Genomic DNA, 22,522 nt, shown 5'->3' with positions numbered 1-22,522 from the left:
TCCACAAAGGAGATTTCTCTAGGCTCATACTACACCTGTCATATTAAGCAGCTTCCAAGAGGACATGGCAGCAACGAGGATGGGATTCTCTTTCCTCCCTGTTTAATTCTCCACCACCTCCACACCTGCCAAAAGATTCTAACAAAAACAATTACTGTCCTTAGTTCTTTGGTAAAGAAACCACTCTAGTGAGCCCTGAGTTTCACTATTATTCATCTGCACATGTCTGTAAGAGTGTATTTGTCAGGAAAAAAAAATTATTACCATGTGTTTTATTACCAGGAATATATGTAAAATGTCAATGGAAAGTTGCAGTCAAACAAAGCATTGTTGACAAAACACCTGAAAGAATTTGGATAGTTTGAGTCTTCTGAAGAAGCTGAAAAAGGAAAAGCCTAAATTAATGGAGGGGAAAAAAAAATATCTTTTCTAGTTGTAATCATCTCAGGTATAGCAAGTAAATATGACTTATGCCTATGGCTTTAAACAGCCCCACTCAATTTTATTTAATAGAATGAAAAAAAAAAAAAGCCAAACAAAACCATTACTCTCAGTATTATGCAACACTGGGAAATGCACACAGAACCAACTTGATACCATTATCAGCTGCAGCTGGTCAAGTTACTCAAAAACCTCCTCCATCAAACCTATAATTTTTAGGACCCAGCAGAAAGGGAGGTACACATGCAGGTGCTTCTGGACTTAAAGCAAATATTATTACGGTGAAAATTCTAAGGAAAAAAGAATTAGGGAAAACCAGAACCAACAAAAAAAAAAACAAACCCAGAATAACATCCTTAATGATCAAAGACTGAACTGTCTCAAGTTTTTCAAACAGAACTGCTTTATTTTTTTTCCTGTAAATACATAGCCTTTTATACCAAGACCACAACTCAACCCATTGTAGTTAAAACAAAGAGTTGTATTAAGCAATGCCATATAAACTAATTTTCCAGAGAAGCTGCCATAAAGTCATGGTATGAAATTATTCTTAACTCTTCTAGTTTAACTGAAATGAACTCAATGGAAGATAAAAATGCTGCATCTCCTATCAGAAAATTCTTCATTGGGAAGAGGCTAACAAGTTAGATTTTTCCCTTTATAGTCAAAATTATGATGTATACAAAATACTTTTATTTAAAAAAAATTTAATCTGGCTAATTATGAAGGCTACAAAATCTACCCTTTGGTTTGTAACTTGAAAGTTCAGTGGCTCCTGTCATACTGGCAACTTTAAACATGCCAAGAAAAGAAATTACATCTAGCTTGTGAAAACACTCAATCCACCAAAAGAGGGAAAGCTGACCCTTGGCTTGAATGTACACAGAATCCTCAGCATGTGGATGGAGACTGCACTGCACATCTGCAGTGGAAAATGGCTACACTCCCTCATGCTCAAAATGTCAAGGTCATATTGTTCATAACCCAGTTTTCCACAGTCTCTGCTGGTTAGCCTTAATCTTCTTAGAGAAGAAGCATCTTTTAGTCTCTAGCATGGACTTTTGAGGGTGTCCATTTGACAAGAAGACACAAGGAAACAACACATATAAACATCATTCTTTATTAATTATTTCAAGTGTCATCTTCTGAGTCATGATCCTGAATTTTTTGGAGCGGCCGCCTAATACCAATTACTAAGTCTATGGAGAGAAGCTCTGTAAGACAATGAAGAACTGAAATGACTAACTGGTATTTGCAATACACCGACTCTAAGCCTTCATTGTTTACAGGCAGTGGCTGATTTTTTTTGAGTAAATTAATGGCTTCAAGATAGAATTTGGTAAAGCCATCTCGTTCTGTCTGGTACAAAACCTTGGGAATACTTAGCAAAGCATCAGCAACTACGTTAGATACAATGGTTAACTCTGACTGCTGACACTGTTTTGCATAATCCTGAATATAATAATGTAACAGGATTTCAAAGTAACCTCCTACTGGCAAAACTGATCCTGCTTCTATGAGGCAGTTGGAGTAATCCTGTGCAACATCTGCACAACTCTCCTCCTGTTTAAATGGAACTATATGGCAACATGTTTTCTCTAGACCTTTGCCAACATCCAGGCACTCACACGCAGTGACTGTATCAGTGTTAAGTGCCACTAACACAGGAGTGCTGTGGTTCTTTTGATTGTGGACCAGCAGATCACTTTTATCAGGGTCAAAAATTTTCCTTTCTGTTTCGTCACTAGGTGCTTTCAGCTGACATTCAGAAACCTGGTTAATATTACAAGTATTTTCTATTACCAGCTGTTTCTGAATTGCTGAAGAATGCCAAGTGTAAACATCTGAGGCTTTACTCTGGCTTTCACCTTCCGCTTTCCATTCCCCCCTCTGATCGACTGTTTTGAATAGCTGCTGCAGCATTGTGAACGCCTCTTGCAGAGCAGCAGCATGTTGCTCATTAACGCCATCGACCGGCCCACACAGGATCAGGCAGTGGGGCTGGAAGGCACACACACTGGCGAAGCCAACGTGGACACATCTCTTGGAGACAAGCAGCAAGGGCCGGCAAAAGGTTACCACTGCAGTTTCGGTTATCTCTCTGTCCAGGGTATCACCAAAAGGCACGTAAGGGGAGACACCAGTGATTTCACTGATAAGGGCCATTTCTTCCGAGGATAAGCACTCTACCACAGACACACCACATAACTTGGCATAGTAGATAACTACATCTTCTTGCTTCACACTGGACAGTAACAGCTTAACGTTGTTACTCTGCAAGTGTTTCATTAAGGCTTCTGTCCTCTTAGCGATCCAGCGCAGGGAAGCCTGGTACTGACCTTCGGAGTCTACAACGAACTCCACACCGGGGGCCATCAGGGCGGGCCGCAGGGGCTCGGTGACGAGTAGGGCCCGCAGCTCCCCGTCCGTCGGGCAGTAGGCAGCGAAGTCCCTGCGGAGGACGATGCCGGGCAGGACCCTGGAGCTCGCCAGGGGCAGGCCGGGCACGGCGGCGTGCAGCTCCGCGAACCGCTGGCTGAGGAGCCGCAGCACCTGCGGCCGTGTGGCGGCGGCCGGGGCGCAGCGCCGGCACATCTCGGCGCAGAGCCGCGCCAGGCGCCGCCGCTCGCCGGGGCCCAGCCGGCCGGCCAGGTACGGCTCCAGCAGCGGCTCCAGCGACCCGGGCGGCGCCGGCCGCAGGTGCCGCCGCAGCCCCCGCGCTGCCGCCCGCTCCAGCACTTGCGCCTCGAAATCTCGCAGCGCCCGCCGCAGCCCGGCGCCGCCGCCCGCCGCCCGCAGCCCGCCCAGCACTGCCGCCAGCAGCACCACGAAGCTCTTGGCGCCGTCCCCCGTCGCGGCGCGGTGGCTGCAGGCGCGGGCCGCCATCACCCTGCGGGGACACGGCCAGCGTTAGGGAGCCGCCCCCGCCGGCCTCGCCCGGCCCCCTCGCCGCGGTACCTGGCCGCGGGCGGCTCCACGCTCAGCGCCTCCAGCAGCCGCCGCCCGTCCCGCGTCGGCATCGCCTCGCCCGTGGGCCGCAGCAGCAGAGCCCGCCCGCCCCGCGGCCCCAGCGCGCCGCGCACCGCGCCCGCCAGCGCCGCCGCCTCCTGCCACAAGCGCGGCCGCTCCGGCCCGGCCGCCGCCATCGCCGCCGCGCCCGGGCCGCCCCTTCCTTCCCTCCCTCCTTCCTTCCGCCCGCCGAGCGTCAGGGCCGCGCCGCGCCCGGGCAGCGGCGGAGGGCGGGACAGGGGGAACACGGGAGCGGGAGCTGCGCGGGAGGGACGGAGGAACGGGAGAGGGAGCGGCGCACAGAGCCCAGAGACGCGGAGGTGCGACACATCTTTATTGGAGGCGGGCCGTAACAGCTCAGAGCCCTCACACAAAGCCGTGATCCCGGGTGTCGGACAGGGCGGGACACGCGGGACGGGGAAGCGGGCGCTGTGTCCTGAGGGCTAATCTTCCCGCTTGGCAGAGCGAAAGGCCGGGGTAGGGCAGAAAGGAGAAAAAGTTAAGGAGAAAAAGCCCAAATAATCTCACCCCGAAGTTACATCATTCGAGCTATTTCTGTATTACCACAAAGTAGTGCAGCTTCACTGTAAACATCCCAAATCCTCGACTTTCGGCTCACCAGCCAGAAAGAAGAAATAGTGTAATGTTTTAAGAGCTGATTTTTTTTCCCCCCAGAGAATGACTAAGCAGGAACATCAGTTCTCAAACACAACAGCCCTCACAAAAGATCTGGTATTATATATGGCACAAATTTGACAAATCTTTACATGTCTCCGAACAGCATAGAAACCCATCAAGAAGGCACTGTTTACAATACTTGAATATCTGCTAAATTTTCTGTGATTTGCGGGTACTCCTGAAATAAAAATAATTAAAACGTAGAGATGTACAGAATTTTTGTTACACATTATTTACAAAACAATGGTAATAGCTAAAAATAACAGCCTTTAAGAAACTGACATACAAAGTCTGTTTCATAAACATGAATCTAGGAAGGAAAAAAATTTGCCAAAGGCACACAAGGGCAGCAAACAAACAAAAAAGAAGAAACCACAACCATTACATTTTACAAGACAACCTTGCAAATAATTTGTGAGATTTCATAAGTGGGAGGAAGGACACGAAAACCAGACTATACACCCTCATCAAGTGATATCAACTATTTAAAAGAAATCAACACATGAAATCCAAGAAACATAATCTACTGAAAATGATACTTGTTGTATTTCACATGGCATATTTACTTTTTCTTAGCTTAGGTTATCTGTACCCAGTTAGGCAATCTGTACCTAAATGGCAAATTAAAGGCATAGAGTGCATCTGAAAACAAACAAACCAACCCAACAAAACCACATGGCAAATTCTGCAGATATTTCCTGTACAAGGAAAAAAAACCCAAACAAAACAGGAATTCGAAATCAAATGTGAAAACAAGTGCTGTTATAAACTTTAAAAACTAGAAGGCCACAGCCCTCAAGCATCAAGCATCTGCAAACTGTACAATCAATTTTTATATATGTGCAGAGCTCAGTCTTACGCAGGTAGTAGTCAAGATCTGCTGTACATCATGGCTAAAGAGGACAACGGTGACGCACTAAAAAAAGGATCCATACATGTCTGTGACCAACTGTACAGTAAAAAATAGGGAAGAAGTTTCTTTGTTCTATTCAAATGAGGAAATATACAAAATCCAGCAAATTACTAGGTTTTCACTGTACTTTTCAGAATTTAATCATAAAGTCTTGCAGAAGTCTGCAATCTTACTTTTCAAGAAGTTTCATCACATATCCTTTACCTTTCCAGTTCATCACTAAAACCACTTTTTCAACAGAATTCAACTCTAAAAAATAAGTTGAAAAGGAAAATAAGCAAAAGGATTTTGTTTTGCTCTGTTCAAGTCTTTCACTCATCGTGAGCTAAGCATGAACTTCAGCAATGGATTATCTTTTTAGTCTGACATTGTCCAACACTGCCAGCCAGCCAGCTGGCTGGGTCAAATCCAGTCACTACCATGTGGTCCATGTAAAAATGCACGCAAACTGTGTTATTCACTGCTCTTCAACAGAAGTGATTGAAAAAATCAGCATGAAAAGGCAGAAGTACATTTCTATTTACAAGGAGATAAAAGCTTGAAACTATCATTCAAGAGTTTCAGCACCACAAATTTAGCAGAGTATTATTTTAGGGGATTGAAGTTATTGCCCAAATCTCACTCATTGGATTATTCTCATGTTCAGAGTATGTTTAAAGGCTTGTAATGGATCTTAAGACAGGTGAAGCTTTGACATGTGAATGCAATAATGAACAGCCAAATTCCAGGCTAAGAATGTTAAAGTGAATGCCGTAATACTCTGCTTTCTTAATGCCATTTCATACATGGGTAACTTCAGTTTCCATTTAGAGACTGAGGCATTTGTAATTATTTTGTTTGTTTATGAAAGGACTTTTTATGTTCACAAATTTTTCCCCTGTTAAATCAGCTGTGGATTTAATAGAAGTCCAACCAGGTTTGGTCTTGCCCATGGCTACAAGATCTGGTTAACGTAACACGTTCCAGAAAAATGATATTCAAGACCAAACCATGCTGATGTGAAGCTGTACGAAATATGCTGAAGTTCACTGCTTACACAATAGACTTTCACACAGCTGAGGCCCACAGAAGAGGAAAGGTAAAAGATTAGGGCAGGTGCATGGGTGTCAGCCACAGAAATATATAAGCTGGACAGATAAACAAGTAAACAGTATTTTTACTAAATACTAGTGAGACTGATGCAGAACAGAAAGGCAGATCACCTGGAGACTCAGGCAGGCTGCCCAAGGCAGAGGCATAACCTGGCCATGGCAAAAAGCCAAACATGACTTTCAAACTATTCCACTGCCCAGGATGGATTTGATTCCTGAGAGGATCCTCTGAAAACAAACTTGGCTGTCCTTCACACTGTGCCACTCATCCTCCTGTTGTCTCACTTGGGGTACTGAAAATACTTTTTCATTTCTACAGCCCCTTTTTGCCTTGGTATGCTTGACTGGCACAGGGAACTCACCAGATAAATACCAGCACTACATTTTTGGCTGGAATTTTACAAATTCTATACATGCATATATTTCTTCAAATAAAAAATGTTAGAAACCCTGGTTTTGAATTTAAACTTAAGCTTTGCATGAATGTGTATGACTACAGCATACTAAGAAGGTGCATCCATGTATTCTGGTAGGTAGTATATACTTGCAGTACAGAGGGATTTCAAACACTTGGATTTTCCTCTTACTTGTTTTGAGATACGTGGTATTAGCCATCACACAACTTCTGAGCTTTCCCTGTGTAAACACACACATTTTCATTTGCAACTCTGCTCATGACAGTGCCTGAATCCTATTCTACCGTGCCTTTTGGAGATTCAGCTCACGCTACACACTAAGCATACCCCTTGACATTTTGTTTCAAAAATACCCATGAGTCCTGGCATCAGCAGTCTGTCTGCTTACCATGACATGGCCATAAACAAATGTAAATCCAAAGCTGTAGATTTTTCAAGACTTACAAACATACCATAAATCCTTGACATTTGCAATTCATGAGAGAGTAGACCAAAACAGTACCTCGCTGGCTGCTGTACTGTTAAAAATGTGCTCTGTACAGTAGATGTGGGAATGTTTTTAAGATGAATCTTAAGTTTTAAAACTATAAAACAGCTGGCTTACAAGCCTACAGTAATTCAGGATAAAAACCTCATACTTCCAAAACTAATCAAGGACATTATATTGCAGATTTCCCAAAGACTTTTTACTTGCCATTTCCTAACACACACAATTTTTCCTATAATAATGTATTTGTTTGACCTTAAACAAAAGTTTACTTCCAAACACCCAATGCCATTTACAAAAGCTGATGGCTACTTCAAAACTTTTTGTTACAAAAATGATAAGTTTATATATGTAATGAAGTATGCCTGTTTATCATTCTACCATGAAGGACTCACATCCTACCTATGGGGTCTGACCTCAGTGTTGAACTTGATCTATTCTGTGGTGAAGATTCATCAGTGTGACGCAATATAAACACAAGGCTGATGTCGTATGACTGCGAGACAGAGGCACACACCAGGAGCAAGAGTGTACTGGCACTTACACAGTTCTTACTGCAACTGGGTAGACACAAGTATGATTCTGAACCATGAATGCTGAGGCAAAGTTCTGTAAGTTGCTGCTACACAGTTCTTTTACATAATATTGCATCATTTAAAGTCCAGCTTAAAATATGGTCCCCAGTAACAGTTTGATCATTCCAGTTCAAGAAGGCCCTTGTTCACACTTCTTATTTGAACAAGATATTAATGATAAGCTGTAGCAGAACCATAAGTGCAATGAAGACATAGTGCTTAAACTGCAAGGAATGGTAGTCCCAGGGTGATGAATGAGAAGTGACTCTATTTCGTAGCGCCGTGATCTCCCTGTAAGATAGAAAACAGTATCCTGTAAATTACAGACTAGACAATTGGACACTTTCTACTATGTTAGGGTTCCCTACAGAAGGCAGCTTTAGAGGAAAACATTGAAACATCAATGAGCAATCAATATTTGAGAAAAGATGCATACCAGCCTCTAAGAGAAAAAAAAAATCCTACAAGATTACTATTCTCTAAATCATTTTAAAGCATTTTAATTAGTACTACCTCTTAATGTCTTCCTGTGTTTCCTTTATAGACTCAATGGCACTATGTAGTTCACCAAGGTCTGTCCCTTTTTTCCTTATTCTTGTATTATGCTTCATAAGTTGTGCTAGAAGGATACAAAAGCCAGATGTAACTGACTGAAGTGACTGCTGCCATAAAAGGAACAAAGTGCAAAAGACAAACTAAACCTGTAGCAAAAATGAGGAGAAAATTTTCTAACTAGCTTCTATTGAAAACTTTATTTCAGAGTCACCTATACCACAGAACAGCAACTTTAGTGCTTGAAATATCTTTTAAACACTCATCATATTGTTTAGCTTCTGCAAACATTATCAACAAGAAAAATTTACCCTCTAGCCACATACTAATCTACAAATTAAAGTAAATTTTAAAGAAAGAAAACAGTTTATGAACATCATTTTTTCCCCCTAGATATTAAATATGTACAGCACTTAAGCCTACCTACACTGCATTTAAAAAGACAGGAAAATTTGCAATCAAAACCATGAGCCATTCTGCTTTGTTCTCCAGAACATGCTTCACATTGGATAGAACTAAAATATTGTAAAAACATTGTGATAAGAAGAGTACTTATGACACTGAACTCTTCAGCTGTCAAATAAATTTATTATTTGTGTAAGTAAATGTATCTTTTTGTACCTTCACTCCCAGAGGAGTCCTGGTTATCAGGCTCTGGGGATGAGAAACCACACTCTCCTTTCTTCAGACCGGATGGCTTTCGTTTGATTTTTGGAACAGTAACCTAAAATTCATAAATTTGTGTGTTATTTCCAGAGAACCAGAACTGTAGCAAAGCAGCACATTCCAACAATGACAGTTAAAAGCACAATATCTAAGAGCAGTCTAAGTTAAAATTTTTGATGTATTAGCAGTCTGAATTTTGTGCATCTTCCCATTTAAGGGAAAATACACACTAAACTGCTGAGCTCAAGTCTGCATATTTTATATTCCTACCCAATCAAGTAACTTCTGCTGCTTAGGATGCAACAGAGAAGTGAAAGACTGAATATTGTGTGTAAACAACATTTCCCATTAATCCCAATGCTCTAATGATCTTTATACACATAATATACAATATATACAAGTTCCTGGATCTTGCATGTGCTGTCAGAACTGGAACATACCATTGGTGTCCGATGTCGAACTTTTGTCTGGATTGCACCATCTTTTTCAAACTGGATCATATCATTCAAAGGGTCCCATGGTCTGGTACTAGACAAAGTAAATAATGTTAACACTACAGTAATTTCAATAAGAAATATTTCCTTGCTCAGAAACTACTCAGTATGAAGAGGCTAAAACTCTCACTACACAGAAATCAGATATGGCATTATGATCTTATCTTCTACTTATGGTCCAGTCTTAACCTGCAGGGCCAACAGAGCTAAAAAATGAACTTCATGTCCAGATCAAACCCCCAGCCAGCTGATAGGAGTACAAACTATTACATTAACCAACAATACCATAATGATTTTTTTTTGTCAATCATATCTGATTGAATCATGAAAGATTTTCTGCTTCAGATACAGTTATTATTTTAGAACTACAGGGAAATTAGAGGAATTTAAAAATATTTAGACTGCTTTTTGTTGAGTTTTCATTTTTCCTTTTCAAATATGCCTATGAAGGAGAGTTTAAGAATCAGTTGCCTCAAACCTGCTTTGATCCCAAAGCAGCTAATGGTAATCGAGACTGGTTTCATGAGATGCTAACGTGCTATGCACAGTTTTCTTGTTCTGATTTTTAGGAGTGCTTTATCAATTACAGTCTGATTCAGAATTTTAAAAACCACAACAGCATAAGACACATAACTCACTGGAGAACAACAAGCAGCCAAAGGAAAACGCCAACGTCACCACTGATTACAGAGCTTTCAGGACAGAAACTGCAAGTGAGCTGCAGGAAGGATGTTCTGACGCAGAGCTTTAGCCAGAGTATATTGAGCAGGGATTTCCTTTTGTGTCCTTCTGCATGCCTTTTAAATAGCTGTAGCTGTTTCAGATGTTGTGAACACAGACCTGCACTCACATCTTAGCTTAACCTGACTTGAATTAAATGTCATCTGAGGTAACTGGGTTAAGAACTAGGCATTGCTCTCTTCTCTATTTGTAATCCAGATGCCTAAATCCATAATCCAGATACCTTAACAAATGCTCCAGCTCACTGAACACATCTTTCACAGTAAGTGTAGAAGACTGCTCTCTACATGGACCAGGTGGTGAGCCAGCATTATATGCTTGAAAGGAGAGGCTTTTTCCAGGGAATGCTGTCAGTGCAGACTGCTTTCTGGTACATAGCAAAATTTCTGTGACACATCCTTGAAGCACAAGGCCTCAAGGACATCAGGAATAACGCAGATTTACAAGATAGGTTCTAAAGTCTAACAGATTTCAAGTAAAGTCCTCTTCCTAATGGTTTTGCACAGGGTTCAAGAGTATGGGCAGTCCATTCAGCTGGACTGTTCCCAACTCTCAAACAGGAAGAGGCATCAACAGCACTAGAGGATTCAAACCAAGAGAGGGTGCTTCACTGAGCATTTGATCTAGTTGGGGAATTTCCCTGCTGCACGATGTTTTCAGTGGTGAAAGTCTGCACAAACTTAATAAGAAGACAATGAAATGGGAAAGGAATTAACTGAGAGTTGTTAAATACAGAGATTCCTTGTTTGGTTCCAGGAAACCTCCATGTTCCAAATTTGCTGGAGATGTGTAGAGTACTCAGGATTCTTGTACTCTTCCCCGTACATACACTTACGCTATGACCTTAATATCACCATTCTTGTAAAGAAAGGTAAAGGCCTCCCATGTTTAGCCACGGGAATATGCTTCCAGCATCCATGGATTCAGAGTTACCTAATTTCATTGTATCATTGTTGGCCTTTTTAATTTTACAATCCCTACAACACAGAAGCATGCTGGGTACTGAAAAGAAAATCAGCAGAACATGGGTGCTCTGTGAAAACCATCACTTGTAAAGGGCTCAGCTTCAAGCTGACTTTTGCAACATTGGTGAGGACACAGAATACATCCTTCCAGCAGTCAGGGAGACAGCTGCATCTTCAGCTTCTGACCCAGAGCATCACACAAAGAGATTCACAGACACTTGTGCAGGACAGATTTGACAGCCAGGCAGAGCCACCTCGTCCCAGCATTAACTATTGCTGCAAAGCTGCTATTCTTAGAGTTATTCTAATATATAACAAATTAAATGGCTCAATCCAACTATGCACAGGCTTCTCTGATTTTCAGACACTAGATTTTCTGATTTCCAGCTGGTATGCCCATACGTACAATATTTTCCAGTTTGGGAAAATCTGCATAGATGTCAGTCTAGGGGGAAAAAAGGGAGGACAAACACCAAACTGACATGCCCCAAAAAATCTAGAGCATAGCACAGCTATGTTGTTATACATAAATAAGCTATATGTATCAGTTCTTTTGCTGCTGAAACCACAGGAAGAGGCTCAGCAACATTACCAAGCACTCCAGGACTCACTCAGCATATTTATAGTGCCATTCTCCTGTGATTGAATCCTGATCGAACAGCTTGCATGCCCACTCTTCATCCTTAAGCTTCCTCTCTTTGGCACTCCTTCTCTGAGCTTCTTCCAGAATATATTTCTCCTGAGTAGCTTCTGTTTGGTCTTTATTATTTATTGCTTTCGTCACTTGTTGCCAAAGCCTGACAAATGAACAATATACAGAATCACCAGAGTCACAGTCTGGTTGACAGAAATAACAGCAAACAATTTCCTCAATTATAGGCTAAGTAAATGGACGACCCTCCAAAGAGAATATTACCATTTTAATAGAAGTTTTATCTACATTTCTATCAAGATTTCCCTGACTTAATCCATATAAATAATGATCTTATATTTAACAGTGTTACTTTCTTTTATTATCAAAGGCTAGTATCATCAAATATGGGAAAGTAATGATAATTTGCTTCTATTTTGGAGAAGATTATGAGTTTTATTTTGGAAAAATAAATACATGGTTCTATAGTGAACTTACTTCTCTGATTCAAAGTCATCTTGCTCTTCAAACTTCACAGTGTATCTATGTAATCTACGCTGCTTTATCTCAGATGTTGGGTTCCAGAATGTCTCTGAAACACCTGTCTTCTTGTCACTAATAATAACTTCACTGTCCTGTAACAGATATGATTGGTTTCTTAATTGTAATTATCTCAGAGTGTCAAAATAACAAAAAAACAGGACATGAGCTTTTTTTTTTTTTTTGTAATAAGAATTTCTTTTCTTTAGAATGCATGCAGTTAAGAATAATTAGATATGCTAAATTTAAAATTCAATTTCTGCTCTCTGTGCTAGGTTCTAGCTTGGAACAGAGATGCAATGGAATCATTACTACATTCAAAAATGAGTGATGCCATGTCACCTCACCAGATCTGAAACAACATCAAATATTTCATGCTGGTGCCATAAAAATTCTTCATAGTACTAATGCATATACCAAAACATTTCACAAGATCATTGTGAAGGAACATTTAATTTTCTTTGTAAACTACTTAAACTTTTCCATCTTTTAAGAGCTGGAAATAGAACAATGTTGATTCTATACTTCCTGGAATACTTTCTGCAAAAGCAGTACTTCATTTTTTTAAAAACATGGGTCTTTTTTGCATTTAAGTGCTGTTTTCACCTGTCTCAACTGTCAGCCAGAATTTATAAAAGAGCATCACTCACTACTTACCCAGTGACCCTCTAAAACAGCCAGAACTTCTTTGCCAAGCTTAATTCTCCCTGATATTTGATTAACATTGTCATTGTTACCCAGAAAAGGCTGCAAAACAAAAACAAATGGTTTCATGTTTATTTTAATAACATATTGTGAATTTATGGAATGTGCCGTAAACAGCCCTGATATCTTTAATATTGTATCTTCTACTTATTAATCTTAAAGAAGTCTAAAACCAGAGTACATAGTTTCTTCTTTCCTTCTTAGAAGATTTTCTGAGCAAAAGTATTCTCTAGCAGATGTTGAAAGAAAGAAAACAGAAAATAAGGCAGAAAACAGTGACACGATATCCCGAAGGACACAATCATTTGCTACACTAATTTCATGGCTTTGCCAAGGACCATTTGTTACTAGAGATTATCTTTTGTAGAAACAGCAACGATTGCCAGGGATTTTCTTTGGCCTTTTGACAGGCTGCACATGTATCCTGTGGACTGACAAGGCAAACTGTCAGTTAACACAGCCTCCCAACTTTCATGTTTCCCCTATAATTTCAACTGAATACAACTTCCCTCTCCTCCATGTGCACACTTCTTGAAAACGTTTTTTTTATCAGTTTCTACCTCAAGGATGGCAAATGCATTTTTCAGAAGCCATCTAGAAGTGGTTCAGAAACCTCTGTTTAGCTTATGTAAATGGACATTATGTTCATTCTCCTTCTTGTGCCCACTCACAGCGTTCACAAACCTTGAGTTTAAATTCAATTGTTGCACTGTAGCCAGTTTTCTCACAGGTGATGTTGACTATTCCTCCAAGCTCTAAGGTCATTGTCCCATAAAGAATTCCTGCAAGAGAAAAAAAAAACAAAAACAAAAACAAAACAAAAACCTCCAGCTAAAACAAATGCTTTTAATTGAACAAAACAAAACCCTAAGTTACTTGGGTAAAATTTCTAGAGTAAACATGCTTGTGCCAGAGGAAAACTTTTATTTTCAGATGACCTTTCCTGTGTGATTCTGTGTATCCTGAAAGGGAATTCTGGAGTATATGGGTAGACAATACTGAGTAAGTTACAGCCTAAAAATGAGCGATTCTGCAAGCTATTTTGTGCTATTACTGACCTTCCTGAAAACTTTACAAAGCACTGACCCATTTCCCATAGTGAAACTAAGGACAAATGCTCATAATTTATAAACAAATCACGCTGTGGTGTAGATACTACATTGGCTTTTATGTTTAAAAGAGGAAAATAGTGGAAAAGCTCAAAGCTGCTCTAATAAAAGACAACTCAAACAGTAAATTAATATCATGTACTGACAGATAACTATATATATGATTTTACTATTTCTTACTAGTCATGAAAAATTCTTTTCCTGTGTCAAAAATGAAAACATGGCTTAAACAACAGATGTATTTTTCTCCTGATAAAATATGTGGAAGCCTAGAGCCACCAATCTTCAGAACAGTCTCCTCCAGATGACAGGCTTGAGTCCAACACAGCACCTTATTTAGAATAATGAACTATTTAGACTAACAAGCTTCCTTTCTCATAACTTTGCCATCTAGAACCCATCTAGAACATGAAAAGAACCCCTACCTTTACAATGGGCATATGGCATTGTCATTACATAATCTTCTCCCCTATTTAGAAACGTTAGGCGTCCTTCTCCGTCTAGTATGGCAGATAATGAATTCCCTGAAATTCAAAGACAGACAGTCACATTTCTCCTCCTGCAAGACAACAGCCAACGCTTCCTAATAACTAAGCAATACAATTAAGAACATCAGTGTATTAACACTGCAACCTATCCTCTCTAGTGAAGCCACTATAATACACGGTGTCTCCAATTAAATATTAAAACACTCCAAAAATAGAAATTAAAATTCTGAAGACCAGTAGCAAAAACTTTGTAAGGAAATGACAATACCACAACCAAAACACTGACTCTTCTAACAGCCTTCTTTCAGTCACAAAACACAGCTCCAAAACACATGCACCAATTTTGCATCCCTCAATACACATACAAACAAAAAGCCCCATTATTTACCATAGAATTTTGATTTGGCCAGAATGCTACCACTAAGGCAAAAACCATCCTTGCGGTTGCTAACATAGAAGGCAGATACTGGAGGATGATGTGACACCTGTTGGAAAAAAAAAATACATATTTGAGACAAACAAAAACAAGCAATATAGTAAATATAGTATAAGCTTTGAGCTAAAAATGACAATGCAAAATTCAGGTTGCACATATTAGAATGCAGTTAATATATGTGAAGTTTGACTAAAATCTTTATAAAGATTGAGCAATCACCTACTGAATTTCAAGAATTAAGAAAACCAGCACTGACTTGTTTCAGGGGAAGTAGAACAGAAATATTAGAAACACCTTCCTCCCTCTCTCTTTTTAGGAAGGCAGACTTAAAAGAGACAACTGTAAGAAAACTATGCTCACCAGGAGAGGTTTTAGGATACTACTCATACACTCCAGTACATTTTCTGAAACTACCATAGCATATAACTAGCACAAATGTACAATACATTTATTTTTCTTAAAATTATTTTTTCCATTTACCTGTTCTGCAATATAAAAGGTCTTGCTGTTTGTTCTTGGATGAATCCACATGCAGCGGAAAAACTCTCCAAGTATAGGATTGTACGGCTTTTTTAGTCCCTAAACAGAAATTGAATAGAGAGTAACCATACTGTGCAGGTACACAAGTCACAAAACATTTTATCACCTATCACTGAAGACACGTAGGAAAAATAATTATCATAATATATATGCTGAAGTACATGGTACTTGATTTCATCATTTGAATATTATGCTCAATTAGTCTGCTGTTCACTCTAGGAAAATTATCATACATTCAGTATATCCACTAAAGTATTCTACACATAAGGACACAAAGAATGTAAGATTTGTTTAGGTGTTGTTTTATTTTTTTTTCCCCAGAATCATTACAGAGCTTTTGTCTGAAGTTAGGTACTAAGTACTTTCTGTCAATACTATTTCCCAGCAATATGACTATGAAGAGTATTTACTGCAAAGCTAAATGAAGTGGTAGAAACATTAGTCCTCCAATTTCAGACTGTTATCACCGAATAATGGTAAATATAGAACTGGATCAACTTTATAAAAAATATTTAGTTCATTTTCTACTGCAAGGGACAAATGCAATTGAATTTAGTCTATTTTCAGCATGGTTAGGGATCAAAAATTTCCATGATGTGTTTGTGTAAGCAATGAAAACATTGCTTTTTTAAAAAATGCATTAAAATATAAATTAAAAAAGAAAAACTTACTCCAGCATATCCCTAAAGTCCTCAAAATAGACACAGTGACTGAAGACAAAATATTATGTGAAAGTATACCTTTGGCTTTTTGTAGAATCCTGACAAATACCACTTCACTACTTGTTTCATGCGGTTGTAAGCATTCTCTTCAAGAGCAGCTCTATGAAACAGAAAACACAGATCAAGTATCAGTATTGCATCATCTATAACATGCTATCAATTGTTGTGACATATCTTGAATCTGTGAACTGAGTAAAACAGGTCTGTGATTTGCACTACTGTAAAACTTTCAGCCTGATCTCATCAAATTTAAAGTTTTCAAATAATTGTTTGTTCAAATAAGTCCAACTAAAATGGCAGAAATTGTATTTCCATATTTGAGTTTATTCTTTGTAACATTAAATTCTGTCCCACTCCCACTCAAGATCTTCTGTTTGAGAAGGTTACTACTTGAGTATCTTTTTACTACCAGTCTACTTACATGCAGAGTTCTGAGCTGAATTTACAGTGTGTAATTTATTAGCTACATTTGAGCTGGCAATTGTAAATCATTGTATTAAAAAATTAACTAGTATTGGTTTGTCATTTTAAATATGCTTCTTGGAGAAAAAAAATTATACTCATTTTCAGAAGTCTTTCAACCAGTCTTCAGAAACTAAACCAGAAATGCCTGCAACATGACTGCTCTTAAATTATAAGAGGGGCCAGACTTCAAGATGTACCATGTGAGCTCTCAAGACAGTCAGCTTTCAGAAAATGGCAACATCTGACACTGTTACCCTATTTTAATTTTAAAAAATTTAAAAATGAAAACCAAAGACTTACTCAGACAGAAAGTCTGCATGGTAGTAGTAATCAGACAGCTTGTCCAGGAAAGAGCGAGGCTCCAAAATAAATGTAGGCAGTACAACCTTGGACAAGTCCATTCCTGGCCGGACTTGCTTCAGTAGTGTCCAGATCAAACTTTTGTTTTCTTCTGACACTTCTTCTGTCTGAGCAGCCTCACCTGCCTAGGATGAACCAAAAAACTGTTTACAGAAAGGAGAAAGCAAACAATCCTCCAGAAGACAGGTCAACACATTCTAAGGTTGCAGTAAGGATGGGAAATGGATACTTAAAATAAATCACTCTGAGATGCTGAAGCAACTATGAAAGTTAGAACCAGTTTCTATAAATACACTTATGATACATCTTTCATGAAGTAGGATAGATTTACTACTCAGCATTAAAAACCACATTTGTTTTCATCATCTCTAGGATGGAAAATTTTGAGGTAGGATGTTGTTCAGAAATCCTTCTTTAGTTCTTTCCTAGGCATCACCTGCATTACTCTCTCTTCTCAAATGCAGGACCTAAACACCAAAGGGCTGTTCCTTCTACCAGCTTTTCCCAACCATAAAAGCTGACATATCTATGTCTTTCATTGCCTTGAATCAGCCAGTAGCATCAGTGGTTTTCCTTATAGAAAATACACCACTTAGGGGTAAATGAGCAAAACCAGCAGCCACACTCCATGCTCCTTTTTGTCCAAGAAGAGGGGAGATATTATCCCATATAATTTCTGAAATTAAGAGCAATGGTTGTAGGAAAAGCAAGGAAAGGCATCCCTTTTTCCAGAACAGTTCTAAAATGCATAATCGAAAATATGTGACTTAAAACTCCTCAGCTTTTCCTAAAACACTGCTTTGTTTAGACATTTTACTAGAAAGCACTAAAGCATGAGATATTCTTGTTCCATGAGTATAAAAAAAAAAAAACTCATAGTCATTTCTCTTAAAGAGAAAGAGGAGATTTCTGAAATGACTTATTTCAATTTTTGTAGTCAAGATTTTTGGTTTACAAATCCCTGTCATATTTGTCTGTATAGACAAATATGTAAAACAACCTGCAGAAGTGGAATAGCAGCTCTGAGGAATCTTTGAAATGCAAGCTGACATCAGAAGCACAGCAAGCCTTCCACTAAATTCTGCAGACTACAACAGCTTAACTTCTCTCTTGCAGGAGAAAAAAAGCAAGTGTCAGATTGAATTCAGACCTTCAACTCGAAGATTTTACTTGAAGGAAAAAACAGGACTAAGTTAATAAAACCCAAACAGAAGCAATAACAAAAGAACAAGTAGTCCTGACAAACCTCTGCTGCAGGAGGTCCTTTCTGTATCTTCTGTCTGAGCAATATGCCAGGTAAATTTATTATCTCTGTTAAAATCTGATATATTAGCACCAGAATGGCAAAGCAGAGCAGAATATGGGTGAACAGAACCTTTTCTATACATTATTGCTGAAAATATGAAAGCCAATCCTGTAAGTCAGCTTTCAAGTGTAGCCTGACCCTTAAAATATCAGCTTACTATTTGGAGAAGCTGCTTGCTCAGTACATCAACAGCCCTTTTACCTCCCCAAGTTCTTCATGACTCTGTTCTAAGTAAGTAGTTTCCTTGATATCAATTGGTTCTGGATCCACATAAGAATCATCCTGTCGCTCTGATGTGTCACTGTCGCTTTCTTCACTTTTCCCCAGCCCATCGTTATCAGACTCCTCGTGGTCATGGTCATTTTCCTTATCAGACTTGTCAGAGTATGTATCTTGATCTTTGAAGTGATGCCTCTCAATTTCACTGTCATTTAACCTATTAAAAACAAAGGCTAAATGAATCTTCAACTTCACACAACTTCCTTGTTTCCAAACCAGGATCTTAATAAAATACACACCAAAATTCCCAGTGTCAAGCCTGAGGTGGCAGGAGTGTCAAACTAGCCCTGCTGGAAACATATAGTATACTCTTCTCACTGAAATGTCAAATGACACTGACATCAACTACCTCTACAGGAAGCCTGTTCCAGTGTCTGACCATACACTCAGTAAAAAAATGCTCCCTAACATCCAGTCTAAACCTCTTCTGATGATACTTTAAACCATTCCCATGCTTCTATACCAGGGAGAAGAATTCAGCACCTCCCTTTCCAGTTCCCCTCCTCAAAAAGCTGTAAGAGAGCTCTAAGTTTACATCTCAGCCTCCTTTTCTAAAAACTAGATGAACTGAAAGGTCTCTGTCCCTCCTCACCAGCCATGCCTTCCAGCTCTTTAACAAGATTCGTTGCTCCTCCTCAGAACATAGTCTAGAACCTTCATAACCTTGCTAAATTTTGGGGCCCAGAACTGCACACACCCCTCAAGCTGAGGCCACACAAATGCTGAATATAGCAGCACAATCACCTCTCTTGACCAGCTGGTTAATGTCTGTTTGATGCAGGCCAGGATGGTGTTTGCCCTCCTGGCTGCCAGGGCTCGCTGCTGGCCCATGTCTGTCAGACAGACCCCTGTCCCCTCTGCACTGCCCCTGTGCCCGCCTCATGACCAGCAGTCACCTCAGGCCACTGGGAGGGCAGGGCTGCTCCCAGCCCACTCCTCTGCCAATTTATCCTTGTGCCTGGCATTACCCTGCCCTAGGTGCAGAATTGGGCACTGGGACTTCTTTAATTCCATGCCATGATGATTGCCCCTCCCTGTTTGGTATTGTCAGCAAACTTGCTAAGAGTGCATTCAACTCCTACATCCACCGATCACTGGCCAAAACACAGAACAGAACAGGCCCATGATTGAGCCCTGAGGGACACTGCTGGTGTCACCAGAGAGATGTAGCCCCATTCACCACACCCCTTTGAGTCCTGCCATTCATCCAGTTCTTCAACCGGCATGTTGCAACCCTGCTCATCTCACAGCTGAATAATTTATCCAGAATGATTCTGTGAGGGACAATGTCAAAAGCCTTATAAAATCCAGAAAAATCTACATCCACTGCTTTACCTTCATCCAGTAGGCAACTGACCTTATCTTATGAAGGATATCTTATTAGCTAAATGGGACTTTGCCTATGCTGACTGTGCCTGGTAATTCACTGTTCTTTAAATTTCTTTCAACAGAGCACACCATCATCTTCACCATTTTTCCATGTACTGAGGTAGTCTCACAGGTCTATAGGTTCCTGGGTCTTTGTCAGGCCTTTCTTGTAAATCTGAATACTGTTGTTAGTTTCCAGTCAGTGGAGACCTCCTCAGACTCCCCAGACACTTGGAAGACAATTGAGAGGTATCCTGTCATAACATCCACTAGCTCCTCCAACTACTCTGTGATGAATCACATCAGACCACATGGACTTACAAACATTCAGCTGATACTACTGGTCTCTTACAATTTCAGTGCCAAATTGAAAATCACTGATCCTGCACTCACAGGCCTCCAAATCAAGGAGATCAGGCAGCCCAGTCTATTATTAGTATTAATGACGGAGGCAAAAAAAAAGGAAGCAGTGAACATGCCTGCTTTTTCTTCATCCCTATTTTTCAGGAGACCATCTTCAACAAATATCAGTCCAAGGTTTTCCTTGGACCTTCTCTTGCTATTAACCTACTTTAAAAAGCTCTCTCTCAGCTGAAGCTAAAATTGCTTTCACCTTTCTTCTCCCTCTTCTGCCACCCAATTAAAGCTAGACCTGCCAGTTTTGCTCTTTAGACAGTTAAGCACACTGAATACTCTAAGAATATGCTATACCAGAAGATGTACTTAATTAAAGCATTAGTCTTAATTAGACTTAACAGCTGTAGCTAATTGCTGTGATTGTAATCTTGGCCAGCAGTTGATATTAAACTACTATTCCAGAGTGTAGATCTTCAGCTGAATTATACACAGCAGTTATAGTGTTCCTATGAGTGAAAAGAAGGCACTAAACTGCAGCTGAGCCAAGCTTGGTCATCTGGATAGGGTCTTTAACTGTTTCAGGGGGCAAGCATTTACCTTTTTTGTGCTTTTCTCAGACCATCTAAGAATTGCATTAAAAGCATTGCATTTCTCCTACTCCAGGTCTCGCTCTGGGCCAGCACACTCCTAACAGCAGTACAAATGTCCTGCCTACCAAGAAAAGATAAATGGACAGCTAAATCTTCACAAAGTATATTGAACTGGTGGAAAATTACTGAGGTAAATGCCTCAGAGGAGGCTGTAAACCCATGGGAGGCATGTGCTCGAGCAGGCTCCTGGCAGGGACCTGCAGACCTGTTGGGAGAGGAACCAATGCTGGAGCAGTGTCCTGGTAGGACCTGTGGCCCTGTGGCAGACCCATGCTGCAGCAGGCTGTGCCTGAAAACTGCCCCTGTGGAAGAGGGACCCCAGTGGCAGCAGCTGTGGAGAACTGCTGCCCATGGGAGGAACTCATGTTAGAGAAGTTCAGAGAACCATCTCCTGCGGGAGGGACCCCAGGGTGGACTCCTCTCCCTGAGCAGCAGCTGGAAACCTGTCTGTGCCTCTGGGCAAGGAGGGAGGGGTAGGCCAGAGGTGTTTTTTAAGGTCTTATTTTACTTCTCATTACTCAGCTCTGATTTTTTTAGTAATCAGAGTAATTTTTTAGTAATTCAATTAATACCTCTAATTTAAGCCCGTTTCGTCCGTGATGGCATTTAGTGAGTGATTTCTTCTGGTCCTTATCTTGACTCATGAACCCTTTGTTAAATTTTCTCTCCCTATCCAGCTGCACAGGGTAGTGAGAGAGAGAGGCTTTGGTGGGTGCCTGGCATCCAGCCACTGTCATCCCACTACAGCCATTCATTCACTACACTTAATTTACTTCCACAGAAGCTTGTGCTCACAAAAACATGGCTGAAAGTGTTTATTAAAATAATCAGGGAGTGACTGAAGGGCGCTCAGACATGAGATAACAGGTGATATAAGACAATTTTAACTTTAATGCATTTAATCATAAGGTGACTGAATTATTATTCATCCATATGATGATTCATGCTGAAACCATTTAAATAAAGGAGTTTTCATTTCTGTAACTAAAGAACAGCAACTTAAATTCACATCTACCAACTTTTTAATGTGTACTAAGCTTCTGATTTTCCACTGAAGCTAACAAGAGACACCAACATAAAATTTTCTTTTTTTTTTATTTTGAACAGTTTAACTGAGTAATTAAACTTACTGATGCAATACTCCAAGTTCCTTGGGCCTAATTTCCCCTGGCTCCACTTTGCTTAAAAAAAGGATTTTTTTGTTTTATGTGCAGGGTATAAAACACACTGCAAATAAGGCATGTACCTCAGGAGCAAAAACAAAAAAAGCAGCCTTAGCCTCCCTGTGGCAAAATTATCACTACAAGCTTCTGCCCAAAAGCAATCAGGTTTAGTAATTAATTCACTTACGGTAAGTTTTCTCCACTGTGCAAGTTGTTAGCACGGATCAGACCATAGAAAGAGACATGACTGCTGTCAGCTGAGGAGTTCAAATCGTGCTCTTTACCTTCCCTAATCATTGTACGCTTCAGGAGACTTGAACATTTCAGTGCCAGCTCCAAAGCATCCATCCAACACCTGCCTAAAGATAAATTTAG

General features: G+C 40.2%; 2 protein-coding genes across 13 annotated transcripts in view; both read right to left on the bottom strand.

Moving 5' to 3' along the window:
* Positions 1–826: 826 nt before the first annotated feature.
* BBS10 (Bardet-Biedl syndrome 10) lies at positions 827–3,587 on the bottom strand. The gene is made up of 2 exons (XM_063155873.1): positions 3,400–3,587; positions 827–3,331 (listed from the first exon to the last, which is right to left on the bottom strand). The coding sequence occupies exons 1-2, from the start codon at positions 3,585–3,587 to the stop codon at positions 1,573–1,575; spliced, it is 1,947 nt and encodes a 648-aa protein (XP_063011943.1). The 3' UTR covers positions 827–1,572.
* Positions 3,588–3,769: 182 nt separating this feature from the next.
* The window catches only part of OSBPL8 (oxysterol binding protein like 8), an 83,670-nt gene continuing 64,917 nt past the window's right edge, over positions 3,770–22,522 (bottom strand). For all 12 annotated transcript variants that reach the window (XM_063155003.1, XM_063155005.1, XM_063155004.1 and 9 more), the window contains 15 exons: positions 22,335–22,506; positions 18,532–18,766; positions 16,965–17,149; positions 16,218–16,299; positions 15,418–15,516; positions 14,890–14,986; positions 14,439–14,537; positions 13,589–13,686; positions 12,857–12,946; positions 12,158–12,294; positions 11,640–11,825; positions 9,269–9,356; positions 8,784–8,886; positions 8,124–8,229; positions 3,770–7,901 (listed from right to left, as the gene is read on the bottom strand). In XM_063155003.1, the coding sequence (XP_063011073.1) occupies positions 7,766–7,901; positions 8,124–8,229; positions 8,784–8,886; positions 9,269–9,356; positions 11,640–11,825; positions 12,158–12,294; positions 12,857–12,946; positions 13,589–13,686; positions 14,439–14,537; positions 14,890–14,986; positions 15,418–15,516; positions 16,218–16,299; positions 16,965–17,149; positions 18,532–18,766; positions 22,335–22,506 (1,913 nt within the window). In that variant the 3' untranslated portion in view covers positions 3,770–7,765. The remainder of the gene's footprint in view (positions 7,902–8,123; positions 8,230–8,783; positions 8,887–9,268; positions 9,357–11,639; positions 11,826–12,157; positions 12,295–12,856; positions 12,947–13,588; positions 13,687–14,438; positions 14,538–14,889; positions 14,987–15,417; positions 15,517–16,217; positions 16,300–16,964; positions 17,150–18,531; positions 18,767–22,334; positions 22,507–22,522) is intronic.

Source organism: Melospiza melodia, chromosome 4 (genome assembly GCF_035770615.1).
Source record: "Melospiza melodia melodia isolate bMelMel2 chromosome 4, bMelMel2.pri, whole genome shotgun sequence".
Taxonomy (NCBI): Eukaryota; Metazoa; Chordata; class Aves; order Passeriformes; family Passerellidae; genus Melospiza; species Melospiza melodia.
The sequence above is the reverse complement of the archived record's forward strand: the minus strand, read 5'-3'. Positions and strand labels throughout refer to the sequence as shown.